Genomic DNA, 19888 nt, shown 5'->3' with positions numbered 1-19888 from the left:
CGCAACAGGTTGTCCTGCAGCTCAGGCTTCTCCGGACGCCGCAGTTCCACTTCTCTCAGCACCGACTCCGCTTTCGCGAGATCAGCCAGCACGGCACCCCTCACAGTCAGAAACCGGCCCATACATACCCCTCTCACCACCACTTTCATCGCATCCCATTCATTCGCTCTGGTCGCCGTCGACCCAGCATTGACCGCGAAATAGTCGTCAACGCCTTGACGGACCGTATCGCAGAACGCTGGGTCCTCCAACGTCTCTGGACGGAGTCGCCACGTGGGGACCGCCGATCTCGCCAACTGCCACTGCACCGAAATCAGCAGCGGGTTATGGTCCGAGATGGTTCTAGTCAAGTACTCAGTGTGCCGCACCACCCTCGCCAAAGACTCACAACACAGCACCGAATCCAAACGAACATGCAGATCATGCAGCGCCGAGAAATAGGAGTAATCCCGGGTGTCGGGGTGCTGCGCCCTCCATACATCCACCAAACCCCACCTGTCCTGCCATTCCCGCCTACGAGTCGCAAGTCTGCGCACCGGGGAATCCACCAAAGGCGGGTGAGACCTGTCCAACTGCACATCCGTAATAGAGTTAAAGTCCCCCGCCAGGAGGATAGGGCCTGCCAAGTAGCACGCCAGTGAGCGCGACAAGCTCTCGAAAAAGTGGGCCTGCTCAGCGTTGGGGGCATAAATGGTACACAGCACTACTTCCCTTCCATACAGCCGTCCCTCCACCACTACATAACGACCCTCCGGATCTATTTTCTGACTCGTGACCTGGAATGGCGTGCCAGCTCTGACCCAGATCAACACTCCTCTGGCAAACGCTGAGTAAGTCGTGCCAAACACCTGGCCCCGCCACCTCCTCTGCAAAGCCCCGCATTCCTGCTGTGTCAAGTGAGTCTCCTGAAGCATCGCTATCTGGACGCCCCGCCTCACCAAGTAGGCATGCACCTTGTGGCGCTTGACCATAGTGCGGAGACCCCGGACATTCCATGTGACACATTTCAGATTAGGTAACGTCCCCATAGAGCATCAAACCCAACAGTAGCACATGCCAAGAAATGTGACCCGCATCGCAGCAATTGTACAACCCCCTCAAAACATCCCCTACAACACCCACCCTCCCATTCCCCAGGACAGGGCCTAGTAACCCAGCTTCAGCCCCGTTCCAAACCTCAAACACCCCACACATCACACTAAACTGTGGTCGACACCACAGAGGACCTTAGGGGTCCGATGGGGACTATGGAGCCCCGAACCAGGACGACAGAGCAACCACCCCGCGCCCACAGCCCCTCGCTGCCATTGCAGCCCCATACCTGGCAGTCCATGAAAAATCAGGAGCGTCCAGGCCATGTCAAAGTCCATCCACCAAAGGCCTCATCCATTAAAGATACCATCGGATGTCTGTGGAGTAACCTCCGGCCCCAGCGCTCCCCCCACCTCCGAGTCCTCATCACCAGTCTTCAAACCTTCACTCTCCGACGCCGAACCCCTGGAGGCGTCCTCTTGCTGCGACCCCGTTATATTCGCTGTGGCCTCCAACGCACTCCGTCTATCGGCCAGCATTTGCGCCTCTCGCTCGGCCCGTTGGCGTCGATTCCGGGAGCGGATGCGCTGCGACTTCCGGACCCTGACCGGCTGCTCCCGATCCCTGGTTGGCCTGTGTGCCCGATCCGTCCCTGCTCGATACAGTTCCAGCCAGGACCAAGCTTCATCGGGCGCGTGAAAAAAGTGAGTCTTGCCATCAACGACAATCCGCAGCTTGGCCGGAAAAAGCAAGGAATATTGAATCCCCTCCTCTCTCAGCTCCTTTTTCACAGACAGGAAAGAAGCCCTGTTCCGCTGCACCTCTTGCGTGTAGTCCGGAAAGATGGTCACCTTACTGTTGTCCACCTGGAAGGGGCCACGATCCCTCGCCTTCTGGATCAGCAGATCCCGATCCTTATAGTGCAGCAGTCGGACCACCATCGGCCGAGGCGGTCGGCCCTCCAAGGGAGGCTTCGCGGGTACCCTATGCGCTCTTTCCAGGGAGAAGAAGGGGGAAAGGCCCTCAGGCGCCACCACAGTGCGGAACCAGTCCTCCAAATAGGCCACTGCATCATCCTTCTCAATCTTCTCCGGAAGCCCTACCACCCTCACGTTGTTCCGGCGGTTGCGGCCTTCCGCGTCCTCCACCCTACGCTCCAAGGTCGCCAGTCGACGGGCAACGTCATCAAGTTTATGTTCCGCCGTGACCACCGCCGGTTTCAGTTCCTGGAGCAGTTGTTCATTGGATTTCACCCGGTCCGAAAGTTTGGTGTGGTCCGCCCGCAACAGGCCGAGCCCCGACGCCACCTGCGCAATATCCTGGCGCAGTTCCTCTTTCGTGGCGGTTATCGCGGCCAAGATTGCGTCTAGGCGGAGGTTGAGCCTCTGTTCTTGCGGCGAGGACTCCGTCTGGGAGCCGCCAGCCAGATCTTCCTGCCTCTGGCTCCCCAGTCCAGCAGGCTCGGCGCCGCCAAGCCCCTGTGCAGCCATCTTGGATGCAAGTACTCGGCCACACGAGCAGCCCCTCCAATCAAAGGCGAGGCCCACCAGAAGCACCCAGCCGAGCACAACGCACCAAACCTCAGGATAAGCGGGTGTTCGCGGTGCCAACAGCACCCCACGCACTGCTCTTCGATCAGCTCCCGGGTGGTAGTGCGCTCCACAGTGTCCCGCAGCCACTCAGGGAACACCCGCAGCCCTCCCGGGCCAGTGGGAACAGAGTCCGCGAGAGGGGCGGGCCGCGAATCCGGCGAGGCCCCGGGCTACACCGGCCCCTCCGCTACACCACTTGCTGTAGGGCCCAACACTACACCACCAGCTCGGTGCGTCTTCACCGCCCAGCGGGCGGGGCCCCCACCTCTGGTCGGGCGGACCGCCACCTCCGAACCGCCAGGCCCCGGGACGTCCAAGCGCCGTGGGCGGCCGCCCTCCCCAGCTCTCCGCCGGCCGATAGTTCACTCCTGCGATCCGGTGGCCCTATGGTGTGGCGGCCGGTGTGAGGATGGCCTCCCAAGCCCACAGCGCCCTCGGTGGCCCAGCACAGGGGCAGGCTCCGCTCCGCTGCCGTCTCAGCAGTAGGTGGGGGAGGGGCGCCTCACACGCCTCACTCACCGGCAAAGCACCGCCGGGCCCCCCCGCTGCTCAGGGTCCGCTCCGATGAGCCCCCGCACCGCACACCGCTGCCGAAATGCTCCGCCTGAGCCTGTGGCCGCTCCAGTGCGCCGCAACACACCGCTCTCGGAGCCCTCAGGGAGGCGGCGCCGCCATCTTGGCTTCGTCCGCTCGACAGGCGCGCCGAGCTCCAGGTCCGCCCGCTGCCACCGGCCAGGGTCCCGACGGAGCCGAACGCTCCTCGAATGCTCACCAGCCCTTCGGACCACGAATTCCGCCGCCAGGCAGCGCGGGGCGACGGACAATCAGGAGAAAAGACGGGGCATGGCGCGGAGCAACTCGCTCACGCAGCCATCCCGGTCGGCGCTGTAGCCACGCCCAACAGTGGTTAAAAGATTTGGTATACTGTTGTGACACCCTGGCCTTATCCGCGGAAGAACTTCTCACTATGTCTAGGCCCAAGGACATTTGAGAACCACTACTGCAATATCTCCGAGCAGGGGACAGTGCTACGCGAACTGACCCAGATGCATAGCTTCGTGGGGTTGGACCCTCTCTTGTATTGTAATCCCTGTACTTTATGAACAATTATGTTGAAATTGTATATGCCACTGTACTTTTACAACCGAGGGTTGTTACATTGTACTTGTGTTGAAGCACTATATGATGCCATGTATGTAACAAGCATGAGTTTTGCTAAAATTCATGAATAAATAAAACAAAAATGAATTATAAGAGGCTTTACTTTCTGTGGGGTAGGAGGACTTATGAGCATGCATATCTCATACTATTGACCATGCGGGAAGCATGGTCTCCACGTGTGGCCAAAAGGAGGATATTCCTTCTACACTTGAGGATACCCTGATGGAACCTTCGCCTTAAGAAATGCAAAAATGTGGCCTGTTCCTCCGATTTGGCCATATCTGTTCAGTCTGAAGGGCAGTGGCATATCTTAACTTTCAGGATTTTGTAATCATTGCCCTCTATAATTAAATTATAGGGGATGCTATTCTTATGTTAAGAGTGTCTTATGCATTGTCATACAAAGTCTTTTTTCCTTTGCTGTCATCAAACCCCTCCAGCAATATTTTCCAGCACCCTGTTCTCCAAAATAATCAGATCTGTTATGGCCCAAAAGAGCTTGTTTATTTTGTCTAAAGCATTGACGTCAAATATGGTCTGTCTCCTGCCTGCTATCTGCTTTACTGAAATAATCAGTTTTTGGGTAGAACCCATTATCCGCTTTTAAAATGGCTTCTTGTTTTTATTAATTAATTTCCTATCCACCTTTTCTGCATAGCTGGAGAAACAGATATGTTACAGAGCAGTTTCTGTCAGTTGGATCAAGTGAATAGGAGAACTATTAACACTGCTCACAGATATTTTGATATTTTTTAATGTTGAATAATACTGAATAAATTACCATATTAAAGACACCGTGGTATTTATGTGCATATTTTAAAATTTTTATTCCTGTTCACTCAGCTGGACTATGAGTTTGGAGGCATGCAATAGAGTTCTTGTTTTTTTTTTTAACTGGTCCTTATTGTCCTAATAGAAAGTGGGATTCCTGCCTGATGTGGAGAAGGAGGATGAGATAATCTGGGTATGTCTTGAGGAAGATGATCCTGAGCTGGATATTGAATGGCAGATAAAGATCTTTACACCACCTACTGAACAGGAAAATCCCACGTATCGTAAGTAGCAACTTATAACTTGCACAGATTTGTATTCTTTTCATTTCATTTCATTTCATAATCTTTATTTCGGTACATTAGTACCATAAAAGATGCATAAAAAAACACATACGTATACGTTAAAACATGGTTGGCGTTATTGCAAAATACCAAATGAAATAAAGTGCAGTTCAATGATGTTACAGGAAGGCAATTGTGGGGGCGTTCATCATTTCATTAAAACCATATATAAATAGTTTAAAAAGGCATATATGCAAGTAAAAACATGTGACATTCGGAGATAAATCCATAATTATTCTGAACAATCTAACACTAATAATGATTTAAATATATATATATTTTTTTATATGTGCACTATGTGTTCATTAGTAATACAGTTAGAAATGTTTTAGCGTAGTGCAACTCCTAGATCTCAAACGAGGAACTTCTCTACAATTGCAAACCTACTTTGGCTCTTATAAAGTTTATAGCTAACAGAAACCTACTAATACCAAAGATAATGACCTGACTGGTATCAGTCTTTAGAATCCTTCCTGCCTCTTTGTACGATCTTACACCTATACTTAGGCAGAGTGGTCTGATCCATCTTTTTCTGGGTGCCGCATAAGCCAAACAAAAGAACAAAATGTGCAAATCATCTTCCTTAGCTTCGCCTGACCATAAAGTGCATAGATCATTACTATCATTTGTCCACCTGGCTACACTTGTATTTATCATCAAGATGCCGTATCTGTATTTAATATGTAGTGTCTTAGCGAGTGGTGTGAGGAAAATCGAATTTTGCCCTGCTATGTGTCCCTACGTGTTCCCCAACATGTAATATATGTGCATGATTTCTATGCATTTTCCCTTCATGACCGAATAAAAGACGCATTTACAGTTGCGTCCAACGTTAGTATGTCAGTTATCCAGTCCTCCTGAAAGCAACGTGAATTAGGCTTTTAGGCCTATGTTGCCAACGTCTTTACATGGTGCATGATAAATTCTTGAGTTGCACCCGTTTCTAGGCCTCACAGGGCCCGGACACGAGATTCAAGCCTCAAGTCCCCTGAACTGCTCCGAGAGATGCAGCCCCGCCCGCATCCCTGACCCTTCACTTACTTCCTGCCAAGCAGCGCGGTGCCCGGCTCGGCCTGGCCTGCCTGCCAAGAATATGTTATGCCTACAGTTATCTGTTCAGCTCCCCGGCTTCACATTCCTAGCTAACGAACAGCATAAACATCTCCATCTACAGTCTAGTCTTCCTGTCTCCATGCAAGTGATTTACTGAATTAATATCCATAGAAGATCCATAGCACACGCAATACATGAAGAAATATATGCATGCACTAGCCTTAGTGACAAGTAGCCTTTGCCCTGATGACTTTTAGAATCAAGCAACATGTACTCTAAACACAAGATATCAGATATGCTATAGGTACAGGTCGTTCTGACATCCCAGACTTTAGTCTCCTCTTCTAGTGCTAGAAGTCAGAGCCCCCAGCTCTCCCCAGTTACACGTCATGACTCGTTTGCGCGCACCAGTAGGTTAAAGGTCCCAGCTGCCCGTGAAGCCCCCTCCATGTGTCCACCCACTTATGACACTTCTGTGACGTCTACATCACATGCTTCCGTGCACGCCCTGTGCACGCCTTCTTTTCACGCCCATATGTTCTTATCTTTCGTTTGTCACTTGTTACGCCTACTGTATTCAATGCAACGGTATGGTTTTACTATATATACTGTATGATGTTAATGAGATATTAGCTGTCCCCTTTTTCTTCCTGAGATTGTCCCTTCCTGAACCTTAGCCGGTGATGGAACCCGATGGTCCATTGGCTCGAGCCACTTAATTAAAGCCCGTATGACTCAGATACCACAGATTCTGCCTCTTATTTATTGAGCTATCCTTTTCAGTTAATGCATAAGAAAAATAGTATCGGTAATTATTTATTTATTTACCACATAATGGCGCCCGAACAGGGACGAGCCCCTTCCCCACGCGCCGGCGATGTAACGCAGGCCCCCTGACCCTTCTACAGCCGTGACGGACCCCTACTGTGCACCTGCAGGTTTTCCTGCTTAATCTCCCTCAGGCCCACGGAGGAGACGGAGACTGCGGTCCAGCATCCAGACGAGGCGGTGAGGAATGCGGCGAGTCCCGACCAGAGCCCAAGCCGAGAGAGCAAGGTCCGAGGTATCCTGAGGCCCACCTGTTTCCGAAGCCCGAGGCGCATGCGTAGTGCGTAGTAACCAGACGTCGTAGCAGTCCAGTCCAGTCGAGTTTCCGAGGCTTTCAGTTTTGCTTCCCGGTGAGTACCATTGCTGGGAACGCATCTAGACGGGTTCATTAATTTGTGCCCGGTCCGACGGGTTTTGGTACACAGATCCGGTCCGACGTGTTCACCTAGGTGGATACGGTATGACGTGTCTCTTTAGGAGACCGGTATGTTCTGTACTGTTTTAGCAGTGCATCCAGTAATTCCAGTAATTCTGTTTTTCTAGTCTAAAACTCTTGAGGAGTTCCAGTATTATGTTTTCGATGTATTATGTTTTCAATATGCGAGGTAGTATCTGTTCGAACTGTTTTTAATGTGTTATTGATGTCGTGGTATGAATGATTTGTTTTGCTATTCATTACTGTGTAGTGTGTTCACGTTCAAGTACGTTCAAATATGCCTTTGTTTTCAAAGTTACGTCAGATAAAAACCAGAAAAGGGTTACTCGAAGAATCAGTTCCTGTCCCTCCTAGGGACAGTCCTGGACATTTCATGTATCATAAACATGACTTAGATGCCATACTGTACTTAGACTTATGGGCAGATTATACCAAGCATCTGGAAGAGAAATATAGATGGCCTGTTTCAGGAACTTGGGATGCCGAGTGCATCATGAGAGTAGAGGAAGCCTTATGGAAAAAGAAAGCTAGACAATCCCAGAAAGATGCCATAGAATTGTGGCGTAAAGAATCGCATAAAAGAACAGAAAAAGAATTCAGGAAAGCAGAACTAAGTAGGGAATCTTCAGAAAAAGCCCAAGAAAGGGAACTACTAGAAGAAGGTGAACGAGTTAGAGCAGAACAGTCAGACAGACAAAGAAATGCCCTTATTAAAGGCATGTATCCCCTTCTCGCCGAGGGTTTGCCTAAGGCGACCCCGGAAACACCCTGTAATTTACCGCCACCATTGGTCCCGACTAAGTTACGTCATAAACCGACCGCAGCTGAAATTTTCCTTTCTTCCTATTTAGACGATACTGTCCCAGAATATGCAAATCCGGATCCTACCCCGCATGTTCAACCTCAAAACCCTGTTAATAACGTAATTACTGTTCCTCCCGTCATTGGTCCCGGGAATCCTTTTAATCCGCCAGTACCCCAGGACCAACCCACATTACGTATGCCTACTTTACCCGTCACTTTACCAGCAACGGCACACTCAGTATTAATTGACGATTCTAGTTCAGGAGGAGCAGGGGGAGGTATCCCTATCACCCCGCCTCAAGTAAAACGAATGACGCTGAGAGACGCAGCATTACAGCGTACGCCAAAAGTGGCTACATACGAAGCCCTCAAAAAGTACCTGACTGATTGTAGATATGATCCAGTGCCAGGCGAAGATCACATGATATTATATTCCGTACGTTTACAACGAGTTGCGAATTTTTTGACTACAATGCCAGATATGAAGGAACATTTAGACAGAATATATCATTTCATCCGAACAGGGGAGAAACCAGAAAGTATTCACGAGGCTATGGCACACAGGAAAGTCGAGATTCAAAGTATGATTTTACAGTTTTTGATAAATTGTTTAATAAGAGAACAAGATCATCCTGATAAAAACAAAGATGAGATGAAAGTCCTGACAAGATGGAGTGACAATATAGCAGAAGGAAAACACAGTAAACAAAATTGTATAGAAACCATGTACAGAAAGATTCGTAAAGAAATTCTAGACATACACGAAAGGGAGAAAGCAATGAGAGTAGCCGAGAAAGAGAATGACACTTCAGACGAAGATGTAGACACCGAGAATCCAAACAGAATAGCGTACGTAGGTAGGACGAGACCTTTTGACAGACACACATGTCTAGAATACAAGAAAGCTTTTCTTCCTCCCGTACCAGAACAGTGTTCTCTTGAGCATTTATTCCAAGCTACTGATAGAGTTCTGAAACAGAGAATAGGTTATAGTGAGCTTAGTACCATGCATGAACAGGAACTAGCCCGGTCAGCAGTCCAATGGACTAGTGATTCTACCACATTTCCAGACGAAATAGTGGCCCAAATGTTTCTGAAACTTTCCCCAGACCAACAGCGACTGGTGGGTATGTACATGATCCAGCATCTCATTACACTGTACGAAAGTCAGCATTCTGATCCAGGTCCCTTATATAATGTATTGGACGAGTTACTCCCAAACAGATGGAAAGGTCTAGGTACCGACTTGATTAATGTCATTTTAGAGCAACGCCATAAATACAGAACGTTCCTGACTCCACACTTTGTTCCTGTTCCACCCCCAGTAGGGAAGACATTTTACATAGACAGACAGAATCCTTTGCGAGAAGTGCATCCTGTTAAAGGAACGGGGGGTGAACTCGAACGAGTATTTGTTTACACCCCTTTAACGAAAATAGAACTATTGGAAATGAAAAAGTTAGTGCCCTGTCACGATAAAGATCCAGCAGGGTTCCACCGTGAATTAAAAGACATGCTCCGTATGGGAGAATACACGTATCCCGATATCATTAAAATGTTAAAGGTCCTGTTGCCTGCGGGCATATATGAAAAACTTAAAGAAAAAGAATGGGAGGTGGGAGAGAAAAAGATTGACTGGACAGCATTAGAGAATGAAGATAACACCCGAGTTCCTGGTACCGGACTCGGGGAAAAAGCCAAAGCATTGCCCGAGTTGTTAATACAAGTCTTGCCAAGATTACTAGCCACGAAAAAGGAAGACTGGGATGCCATCTCAGCCTGTAAACAGAAACAAGACGAAGACACTAGTGATTTCTATTCCAGATTTGAGAAATGTTTCATTATTAATAGCGGCTTGAAAACAAGTAGTGAGTCGTATCCCCATCTCTTTGTTACCAAATTAGTAGAGAATTCTTTACCACAAGTTAAAAATCGAGTACTGAAAGTCGAGAGTACCTGGCAAGCTAATACCCCGTCCCAAATGTTACAGATGTTACAGTACCACCAGAACCGAATCAGGGAAGAGCAAGAACACGAAAGGAGACGTATGAAAGACACGAAAATGAAAGTATTAGTGGCACAGTCTGTTCCACCAGATAGTCAGAAGAAGGGTACGAATCAAACTAGTCATTCTGCAGCTCCCGTTAAAGGGACATGCAACTACTGTAAACAGCCAGGTCACTATATAAACGAATGTGCAGTTCTGAAACACAACATAGCTACTGGTAAGACGAAAGAGAGACCGCGTCCTCCTAGACCGGAACATGTTCCGCAGAACACGCAACCACCGCAGAACGCACAACAGACAGTAACAGTACCGCAGCCTATAGCTGCCACACAACACGTTACACAGCAGATGTACCAGTACGCACAGTCAGATTATCCAGAATATCAGCAGTATTCATGAAACAGCCTAGAGAGGGAGGTTGGCTTGCCTCTCATCGAGGTTCCTGTAGATCAAGAGGGTCCCTATGTACACAGTCAGGTATTAGGGAAAGACAGAAAGTTTCTGATTGATACAGGGGCAAGTAGGACTACCATCAGTCATGACGAGGTTCCAGGGGCTCCTCTCTCAGGCTCAAGAAATGTTTCCCTGGGATTTTCAGGAAAGCCTATTGTTAACGAAATATCGAAACCAGTTTCCCTAGAAGTTGGTCCATTGTCCCGAACTACAGACTTGTTACTTACGAAATCATGTCCTGAAAACTTACTTGGTATTAAAACATTGAAAGAATTAGGTGCCGTAATTTGTTGTTCTCCGGAAGGAGTGAGATTGTTTTTACGTGATTTTAAAGGACATTACGTGTTAAGAGATTTTGATCCAAGATTACTGAATGTACCACAGCATTTATGGGCGCAAGGTCCAACTGATGTAGGTTGTATGCACATTACACCATATCGTGTCACTCTGAAGCAAGGAGTTGTATTACCCCGAATTCGACAATACAAGTTACCACCTGAGGCTGTAACAGCCTTATCAAAAATCATTGACGAGCTCATTGCTCAAGGAGTGGTTGTAGAAACTGACTCCAATGTATGTAATTCTCCGATCATCCCGATTCTTAAACGTACTGACCCAAATGCACCTCCAGTTTATCGACTAGTGATTGACCTTCGAGAACTTAATAAATGTATCATACCCCAGTACCCAGTAGTTCCAGATATCTCTTCCCTATTGACTGCCATTGATTCCGAAGCAGCGTTCTTTACTGTTATCGATCTCAAGAACGCCTTCTTTAGTGTCCCCATCCATCCAGACAGCCAGTTCCTTTTCGGATTCTGTTTAAATGGAAGAAGCTATAAATTCACACGTGCACCTCAAGGTTTCACAGAAAGTCCTAGTATTTACAGTCAAGCACTTAAACGACAACTAGACAGTATTCACATGCCAACTGACACTGCCCTGCTCCAGTATGTTGATGATCTACTGATCACAGCCCGTACAGAACGTGACTGCGAACGTGCGTCACTGACAGTCTTGTATTTTCTGGCAGACATGGGGCACAAGGTGTCCCCTTCCAAACTGCAATTCTGTGTCCAGCAAGTGGTATACCTTGGACACTTGCTGTCCAAGAGGGGTAGACAGTTGACACCTGACCGTATCCAGTTAATTGCACATCTTCCACAGCCCAAGACACAGAAGGAGGTACGAGCTTTTATCTGCCTCACTTCCTACTGCAGACAATGGATCCCTCAGTACGCATACCTAGCCAAGCCACTGATACAGTTGACAACACAGGAGGCAGCGACATCGACTGTCCTCCCTTGGACCCAGGAACATACACTTGTTTTCAACGAATTAAAGAAAGCTTTATGCCAAGCACCTGTCTTAGCGACACCAAACTATAGTAAGCCTTTTACACTTTTTATCACTGAACGTGATGGTACAGCATTATCTGTTCTCACACAAGATCAAGCAGGTCAACACAAGCCTTGTGCTTATTTTTCTAGCACATTAGATCCAGTAGCCCAGGCTTTGCCTGCGTGCCTCAAATCAGTTGCAGCCACAGCTTTAGCTATTAGACAAAGTGATTCCATAGTGTTAGGACACTCCCTGACAGTACAGGTTCCACACTCCATGAAAGTTCTTTTAAACCGAACACAGACTCAGCACTTGACAATTGCACGATTAACAGGATATGAACTAACACTGTTTCAGCCACACATAGAGATCAGACACTGCAACATATTAAATCCTGCTACACTGTTACCCTCGACTGTTCCAAACCCTGCAACACATGACTGTGTGGAAGTTATTAACACTATGACGAAGCCAAGACAAGACTTGACGGACATTGCATTACCTGATCCAGACCTGACACTTTATGTGGATGGTTCATGTATGAGAACAAGTACTGGAGAGTTAGTGGCCGCCTATGCAGTGACTACTGAAACTGAAGTCATAGAAACACATCGTATTGACACCCTGTCTGCTCAAGCAGCAGAGCTCATCGCTCTGACCCAAGCCTGCATACGAGCCAAGAACCTGAAAGTAAACATATATACAGATTCACGTTATGCATTCGGAGTCGTACACGACTTTGGAGTCCTTTGGCAAGAAAGAGGTTTCATGACCTCTCATGGAGCCAAGATTCAGTATGGCCCCCTCATTCAAGCTCTGTTAGAAGCAATACATTTACCGACAGCTATAGCCATTATGAAGTGCAAAGCACATACGAAAGCCACTGACACTATTTCCCAGGGTAACGACCTGGCAGATCGAACAGCCAAGCTTACAGCTCAGACTCCAGACACTCCAGTTAACACGACAAAGACAGACGTTCCAGTCCAGACGACTTGTATGACAGTTAAGGACCCTACACAAGACGTACTAGACATACAGACACATGCTACTCAAGACGAAATCAAGAAATGGTCTGAACAAGGAGGGGTCCAGACAGATCAGGGATGGTTGACGAAGGGAAAAGCCACATGGTTTCTCCCCGACTCTATGGTTCAAGTCATTATTAACACAGCACATAGTCCAGCACATTTAGGAGAAAAAGCCATGTTAGACAGCATCCAGAACCTCTGGTTTAACAAGCATTTACGAGCAGCAGCGAAGCAGAAAGTGCGTACCTGCATGATCTGTTGTCAGTTCAATCCAGGTAAAGGTGTTCCCGTGGAACAAGGTGGATTCCATCCTCCTGATCACCCTTTTGAAGTCCTCCAGATGGATTATATCCAGATGGATCGATGTCGAGGTTTCAAGTATGTCCTCGTAGTTGTATGCGCTTTGTCCAGATGGACAGAAGCATATCCGGTCCCAGATTATACTGCCGCGACCACTGCCAAGCAGTTGGTTCGTGAGTTCTTCCCTCGCTATGGTTTGCCCCGGGTCGTGTATTCAGACAACGGACAGCCATTCTCATCCGAACTCATGAAACAAGTATTACTTCTGTTAGGGTACCAGTGGAAGTTCCACTGCGTACGACATCCCGAGGCAGCTGGCCTCGTCGAGAGACATAATCAAACTCTGAAAATACGAATAGCGAAGGTCTGTGCAGAGAAAGGTGTAGATTGGATGGTAGCCCTGCCGGTTGCCCTCTTCTATATGAGAATGGTCGCTCACTCCCGATCGGGTTTGTCACCCTACGAAGTTGTGTTCGGTCGTCCCCCAAACATGTGGGGTACACCTATGCCACGTAAAATCACCGATGTTGACAGTAATATGCTGACAGATTACCTAGCTTCCTTGATGTCTGCACTACTCTCTTGTCGTTCACAGGTCGCGGCTGCCTTTCCAGACAACACCCAGGTGAAACCGCACGAGGTCGTTCCAGGTGACCTTGTTTTGGTCTGCAACTTCGATCGTTCAAGCCCTCTGGAGCCCCGCTGGAAGGAGCCGAAACTTGTTCTGATGACCACAAGGACCGCCGTAAAACTGGAAGGAAGAAAAGGCTGGCTCCACTCCAGTCACATCAAGCGTTTCCATGGACTACGTCCAAAGACTTTTTTCAAGGACTGCCCCGATACTGACTCTAAACTTCCCCTGTTAGAGAAAACTCCGCAGCAGGAGTATAAACTAAAGTTGAGGTCTAGCAAGTCAGACAGCGTTTAATTGTTTAAGTCCCCCCTCGGGTGAAGCGGTTAGACAGGTTCCTGACATGTATAAGATAGACCCACATAGTGAGAGAGATAGACGAAACTTCAAGAAAATGAAATACTGTAAAAATCTGCGAAGCAGATGTGTTGTTACGTTATTGTTTATGTTATTTCTGAGTCTTACGATCACATGTATAAGTTATATGCTACATGTATTTTTTCCTCCTCTTGGTTCACATTCTTCTTCTAATGATACTGTAGAGCACACATTTAGTGAACTACCCCCTCACGAGTTATCCTATCGACTTGCAATGCGCAACAATACTTTTATTCGTATGTTACATTATTCGCACCAGACCAGCAATGCCACTAATTGCTGGGTATGTGGTCGACTTCCCCCTTATCAGACAGCGAAGGGAGTCCTGACACTCTTTCCCTATCCGTTTTCACACAATGGCTCGTGTGGAGCATGGTTTACATTGACGTCATCTTTAGACGATAATTCCACAGCTTCCCATCTGAATACAGTTATGAATGAAACATGTTTCCCAGACAAGGAAGGTCTTTCCCATAGGACAGGGTTAGATCTAGAAAATGAAGTATATGATCTAGGTAATTTTTCCTCTAACCTCATGGTTTTGAATGTTCAGTCCGAGACCACTCCAGATTTGCCTTCTATAACAGTTCTACCAGTGAAAGGCGAATTATGTGTTAGAAAGAATGGTTCAGTACACCTAGGACACAGTGATTGTACTACTGTGGTCGAGTACAGTGACAGTGGGAAGTCTACTTTCAAAGCCTCACGTCATTCTTATTTTATATGTGGTCAGACCGCTTATGTACGTTTGCCCCTATATTGGGATGGAACATGTTACATTGCATTCCTACTGCCACCAGTTTTCCTGGCCCCATCCGATTATCATCGAAATACCCATCTAGTACACGTTAAACATAGAAGGGAGATCGAGTCCCCAATTGTCGATCAGACTGAAACTGCATTGGAACAGTATACGGATTTCAATAAAGGTTTCTTCTTCTTCATAGGTCCTGTCCAGAATAGTAAATTAATACGCAGGTTAACCAGAACCCTTGAAGCAGTAGTGAATGAGACTACTTCCGCCCTAGGTAACTTAACAGAAGAGCAGTCTGCTATGAGATTTGTTGATCTTCAGAACCGCCTTGTTCTTGACGTCATAGTGGCCGATAGGGGCGGAGCTTGTAGAGTCATCGGATCTAGTTGTTGCATTTTCATTCCTAATAACGCACCGTCTGTGTATTCAGCAATAACTAGACTTCATAAAATAGCTCATCAGCTACACCAGAATCCAGGCACCTGGACTTGGTCCGGCTGGCTCTGGAGTGTAATATCTGCATGGGGATGGAAAGTACTGTCATTCCTAGGAGTAGTAGTAATGATCATATTCAGTTGTTGTCTCTGTTTACAATGTGGCCCAGCGATTTGCGGCTTGTGCGCTACATCTTGTATTCCACGTCCACGATCCCATTCCAAAATGAAGAAAGACGAGCAAATGATGCTGTATGAACAGATAGATGGTCTTATGAATATTGATGTTTCCTGAAGGAAACGTAGGGAACAAGGAGGGAATGAGGAAAATCGAATTTTGCCCTGCTATGTGTCCCTACGTGTTCCCCAACATGTAATATATGTGCATGATTTCTATGCATTTTCCCTTCATGACCGAATAAAAGACGCATTTACAGTTGCGTCCAACGTTAGTATGTCAGTTATCCAGTCCTCCTGAAAGCAACGTGAATTAGGCTTTTAGGCCTATGTTGCCAACGTCTTTACATGGTGCACGATAAATTCTCGAGTTGCACCCGTTTCTAGGCCTCACAGGGCCCGGACACGAGATTCAAGCCTCAAGTCCCCTGAACTGCTCCGAGAGATGCAGCCCCGCCCGCATCCCTGACCCTTCACTTACTTCCTGCCAAGCAGCGCGGTGCCCGGCTCGGCCTGGCCTGCCTGCCAAGAATATGTTATGCCTACAGTTATCTGTTCAGCTCCCCGGCTTCACATTCCTAGCTAACGAACAGCATAAACATCTCCATCGACAGTCTAGTCTTCCTGTCTCCATGCAAGTGATTTACTGAATTACATGAAGAAATATATGCATGCACTAGCCTTAGTGACAAGTAGCCTTTGCCCTGATGACTTTTAGAATCAAGCAACATGTACTCTAAACACAAGATATCAGATATGCTATAGGTACAGGTCGTTCTGACATCCCAGACTTTAGTCTCCTCTTCTAGTGCTAGAAGTCAGAGCCCCCAGCTCTCCCCAGTTACACGTCATGACTCGTTTGCGCGCACCAGTAGGTTAAAGGTCCCCGCTGCCCGTGAAGCCCCCTCCATGTGTCCACCCACTTATGACACTTCTGTGACGTCTACATCACATGCTTCCGTGCACGCCCTGTGCACGCCTTCTTTTCACGCCCATATGTTCTTATCTTTCGTTTGTCACTTGTTACGCCTACTGTATTCAATGCAACTGTATGGTTTTACTATATATACTGTATGATGTTAATGAGATATTAGCTGTCCCCTTTTTCTTCCTGAGATTGTCCCTTCCTGAACCTTAGCCGGTGATGGAACCCGATGGTCCATTGGCTCGAGCCACTTAATTAAAGCCCGTATGACTCAGATACCACGGATTCTGCCTCTTATTTATTGAGCTATCCTTTTCAGTTAATGCATAAGAAAAATAGTATCGGTAATTATTTATTTATTTACCACAGGTGGATATACTTCATCTAAGAAACATTCATAACGAACACTATCTTAAAACATAAGAAACTTGCTTGTTAATGATCCAGTTTCGAGTTAATATTAATGGGTCATCCCAGAAATGTGCTAGACCAATCTTGTTTAGCCAGATTCTAACATGTTTAAGTCATGTGATGCTATTACAGTTATCCAGTTCCATTATTTCTTTTATATCATCCTTGTAATCTAACAACTCGGGGGTCGACCAAAGTCTAACCCAGAGAATCAACGGTCTCAAAATCGCATGGTGATCGGTGCGTTTCATATTCAGGTCTAAAATAAGTGGTATTAGTGTTGTCCGGACAGGTAGTCTTAGTAACGCTCTATAACATTTATTTTCTATTTTCACCAACATCAAAAAACTTTTTTGCACATGGGTCCCCATAATTCAGCTCCATATAATGCTGCTGATTGTGCTTTAAACCTAAAAACCTCTAATGCTGGCGAAACTGCTTTGCTGAGACTATTTCCGTGCCTTTTCATGATCGGTAACATGTTTTGCATTAATATTATTCTACTTTTTTCTATCTGAGTTTTCTACGATAGGTTAGAATCCAGGGAAACACCCAAATAGCTAAAGTTCTGAACATGTTCCAATTTTTGACCATTTAGAGTAAGGTTTTCCTTAAAAGTTTTGTGTGGGTTTATAGCCATGTACTTCGTTTTATTGGTGTTAATCTCAAGTCCTTTTTTGCTGCAATATGTTTGGAATGTATTTAGTAGGCATTGTAGGCCCTTGGGTGTTTGCGATATGAGTAAGTATGGTGTCGTCAGCGAAGAGGAGGGCTGGGACCCTTTCGCCCCCCAATTTTGGAGCATCATTGTTACAACCCTTCAAAAAAGATTGTATGTCGTTGACAAACAATGATTTGTATTTTTTTTGTTTTAAACCTCTTTTTATTTTAGAACAAACAGTTAGTAGGTTACATTACACCATTATTTGTATTCCGTCATTGTATATCAAGGCCATTCTGCAGCAAAGCATGCACAATATCACATAACATTGATACTTCGTGCATTTCTCTCTTACCCTCAAAGACCTTCATTTAATCTTCCTCATCTTCAGATGTAGAGTGTCTTGATGGGGCCATCGGGGCTGTGCATGGGAATCCTCTGTACTCATGCCATCTTTTCCACACCTTCCCCTACTTTTGAGAGCAGCCTCTGTTTTCATAGTCTTTTCGGCCACTATACACCAGTCCAAATCTCTCTCCCAGTCTCTTAGGGTTGGTGCTGCTTCAGCCCCCCCATTTCGTGCTGTATTCCTTTTTGCTATCATCCAGCCCAGCGTTACACCAATTTGGTCTCCTCCCCCCATATCAGTAGCATCCCATACATTGAGCAGGTACCACTTGGCCGATTGTAGCAGTACCACCTTGTGGACCTTGTTCAGGGTTTGTGTTATCTTGTACCAATAAAATTGGCTTAAGGGGCAGGCCCATATTATGTGGAAGATTGTTTCTTCCTGCCCACAGCCTCTGAGGCAGAGCGGGTCCATATCTCTCCCCAGTGCTGGAAATATAAGCCCTATTCAGTATTTTGAGTTGTATTAGGCGGAAGCGGGACCTAATAGCTGCCTCTCTAGGGGAGGCTAGGGCGTCGGGCCACTCTTCTTCTTGCATGTCAGCGATCTGTCTCTCCCACTTTTCCCTCAACTGGCTTAACATATCCGGAGCGTTATTCACAAGCTTCCTCTATGTTAGTGAGATTGCCTTTTCTGGGGATATGTTCCTCTAGTAGTCTGTTTTCTAAGAGAGAGGATTCTGCCAGGGTTCCCTCCCTGGGTATTCTTCCTCTCCGAGTGTCACGGAGATGTATATACTAGAAAGCCTCGGTGGATGCCAATTTGTATGTTTTTTGTAGAGCCGCAAAAGGTATTATTCCCGATCCAGAATATATGTATCCTACTTGCGAGATACTCAGCAGGTCCCATTTGTCAAACCCCAGCCTCCTATCCATGTCCCCCAGAAGGTCCGAGTCCCACAGGGGTGTCGCTATGGTCATCTTGTTCTTCCAGCCCAGCTTATTGTGTGTTGAGTGCCACAGCTAGACCATCTGAGCTGTAGGCCCTTCCAGGAGATAGTCTCTTGGTGTAGTGCCAGGCGATCCATACGGAAGGCTTGTTCTGGCATAGGTTGATGACCCCATTGGCTGATTACTGTCAGTTGCGCCACCTGGTAGTATGTTTGTATATCCGGCAGGGCTATCCCACCCTCATACTAGCCCCAGGTTAATTTATTAAGAGCAATTCTAGGGCCCTCCATCCCACAGCCGGTAACTTATTTCACCCTGGATCACCCTAAAATGGGTATGGGGCACCCAAAACAGTGTGTTCTGTAAAATATATAGAAAGCGGGGCAGGGCCATCATTTTGAAGAGTGCCGCCCTACCTTGCAATGAGAGGAGAAGTGAGCACCAGTGTTGCTCATCACTCTTCAATCCGTTTAGCAGGAGTAATAGATTGTTGGTAATGAATAAATCTTGATTTGTTGTAACAAATATTCCTAGGTATAGGAATCCCTCCTGGGTCTCATAGACGTTTAGTAATCATGGTGTTGTTCTGTGTAGGCCATAGAGCACTGGTTTGGACCAGTTTATTGTGAATCCAGAATATCTCCAAAATATGGCAAAGGTACTTAGGATTCTTGAGATAGAGGACTAGAGCGATGCCACACAGAGAAGAATGTCGTCAGCATACAGGAATATTTTGTACTCCCATTCCACCGTCCATCAGAGCCCACGGATTATCGGGTCCCATCGAATCCAGGCCGACAAGTGCTCAAGTGGCAGCGCAAATAGCAGAGGCGAAAGAGGACAGCCTTATCTGGCTCCTCGCTGCAGTGGTGTTGTATAGCATGTTAGGACCCTAGTGTAATTTTCTTGATTCGTGCCCTTATATAGGTATAAATCACCTTGTCCTTATATAGGCATAGAAATATTTAGCCATATTTAGACATAGCTCATGCAGTCCAAATACAGCATGGCTACTTCACTAGTTCCGAAAATCCACAACGATTTCTAGGAAAACTCGGTTCAGC

The 19888-nt window shown here is 46.9% G+C and overlaps 1 protein-coding gene across 3 annotated transcripts in view; it reads left to right on the top strand.

The window, feature by feature from the left end:
* LOC144782069 (acylamino-acid-releasing enzyme-like) overlaps positions 1 to 19888 on the top strand; it is a 500573-nt gene that overhangs the window by 287559 nt on the left and 193126 nt on the right. For all 3 annotated transcript variants that reach the window (XM_078661213.1, XM_078661214.1, XM_078661215.1), the window contains one exon: positions 4702 to 4840. In XM_078661213.1, the coding sequence (XP_078517339.1) occupies positions 4702 to 4840 (139 nt within the window). The remainder of the gene's footprint in view (positions 1 to 4701; positions 4841 to 19888) is intronic.

Source organism: Lissotriton helveticus, chromosome 9 (assembly GCF_964261635.1).
Source record: "Lissotriton helveticus chromosome 9, aLisHel1.1, whole genome shotgun sequence".
Lineage (NCBI taxonomy): Eukaryota > Metazoa > Chordata > Amphibia > Caudata > Salamandridae > Lissotriton > Lissotriton helveticus.
Note: the sequence above shows the minus strand (reverse complement) of the source record. Positions and strands in the feature narration are given on the sequence as shown.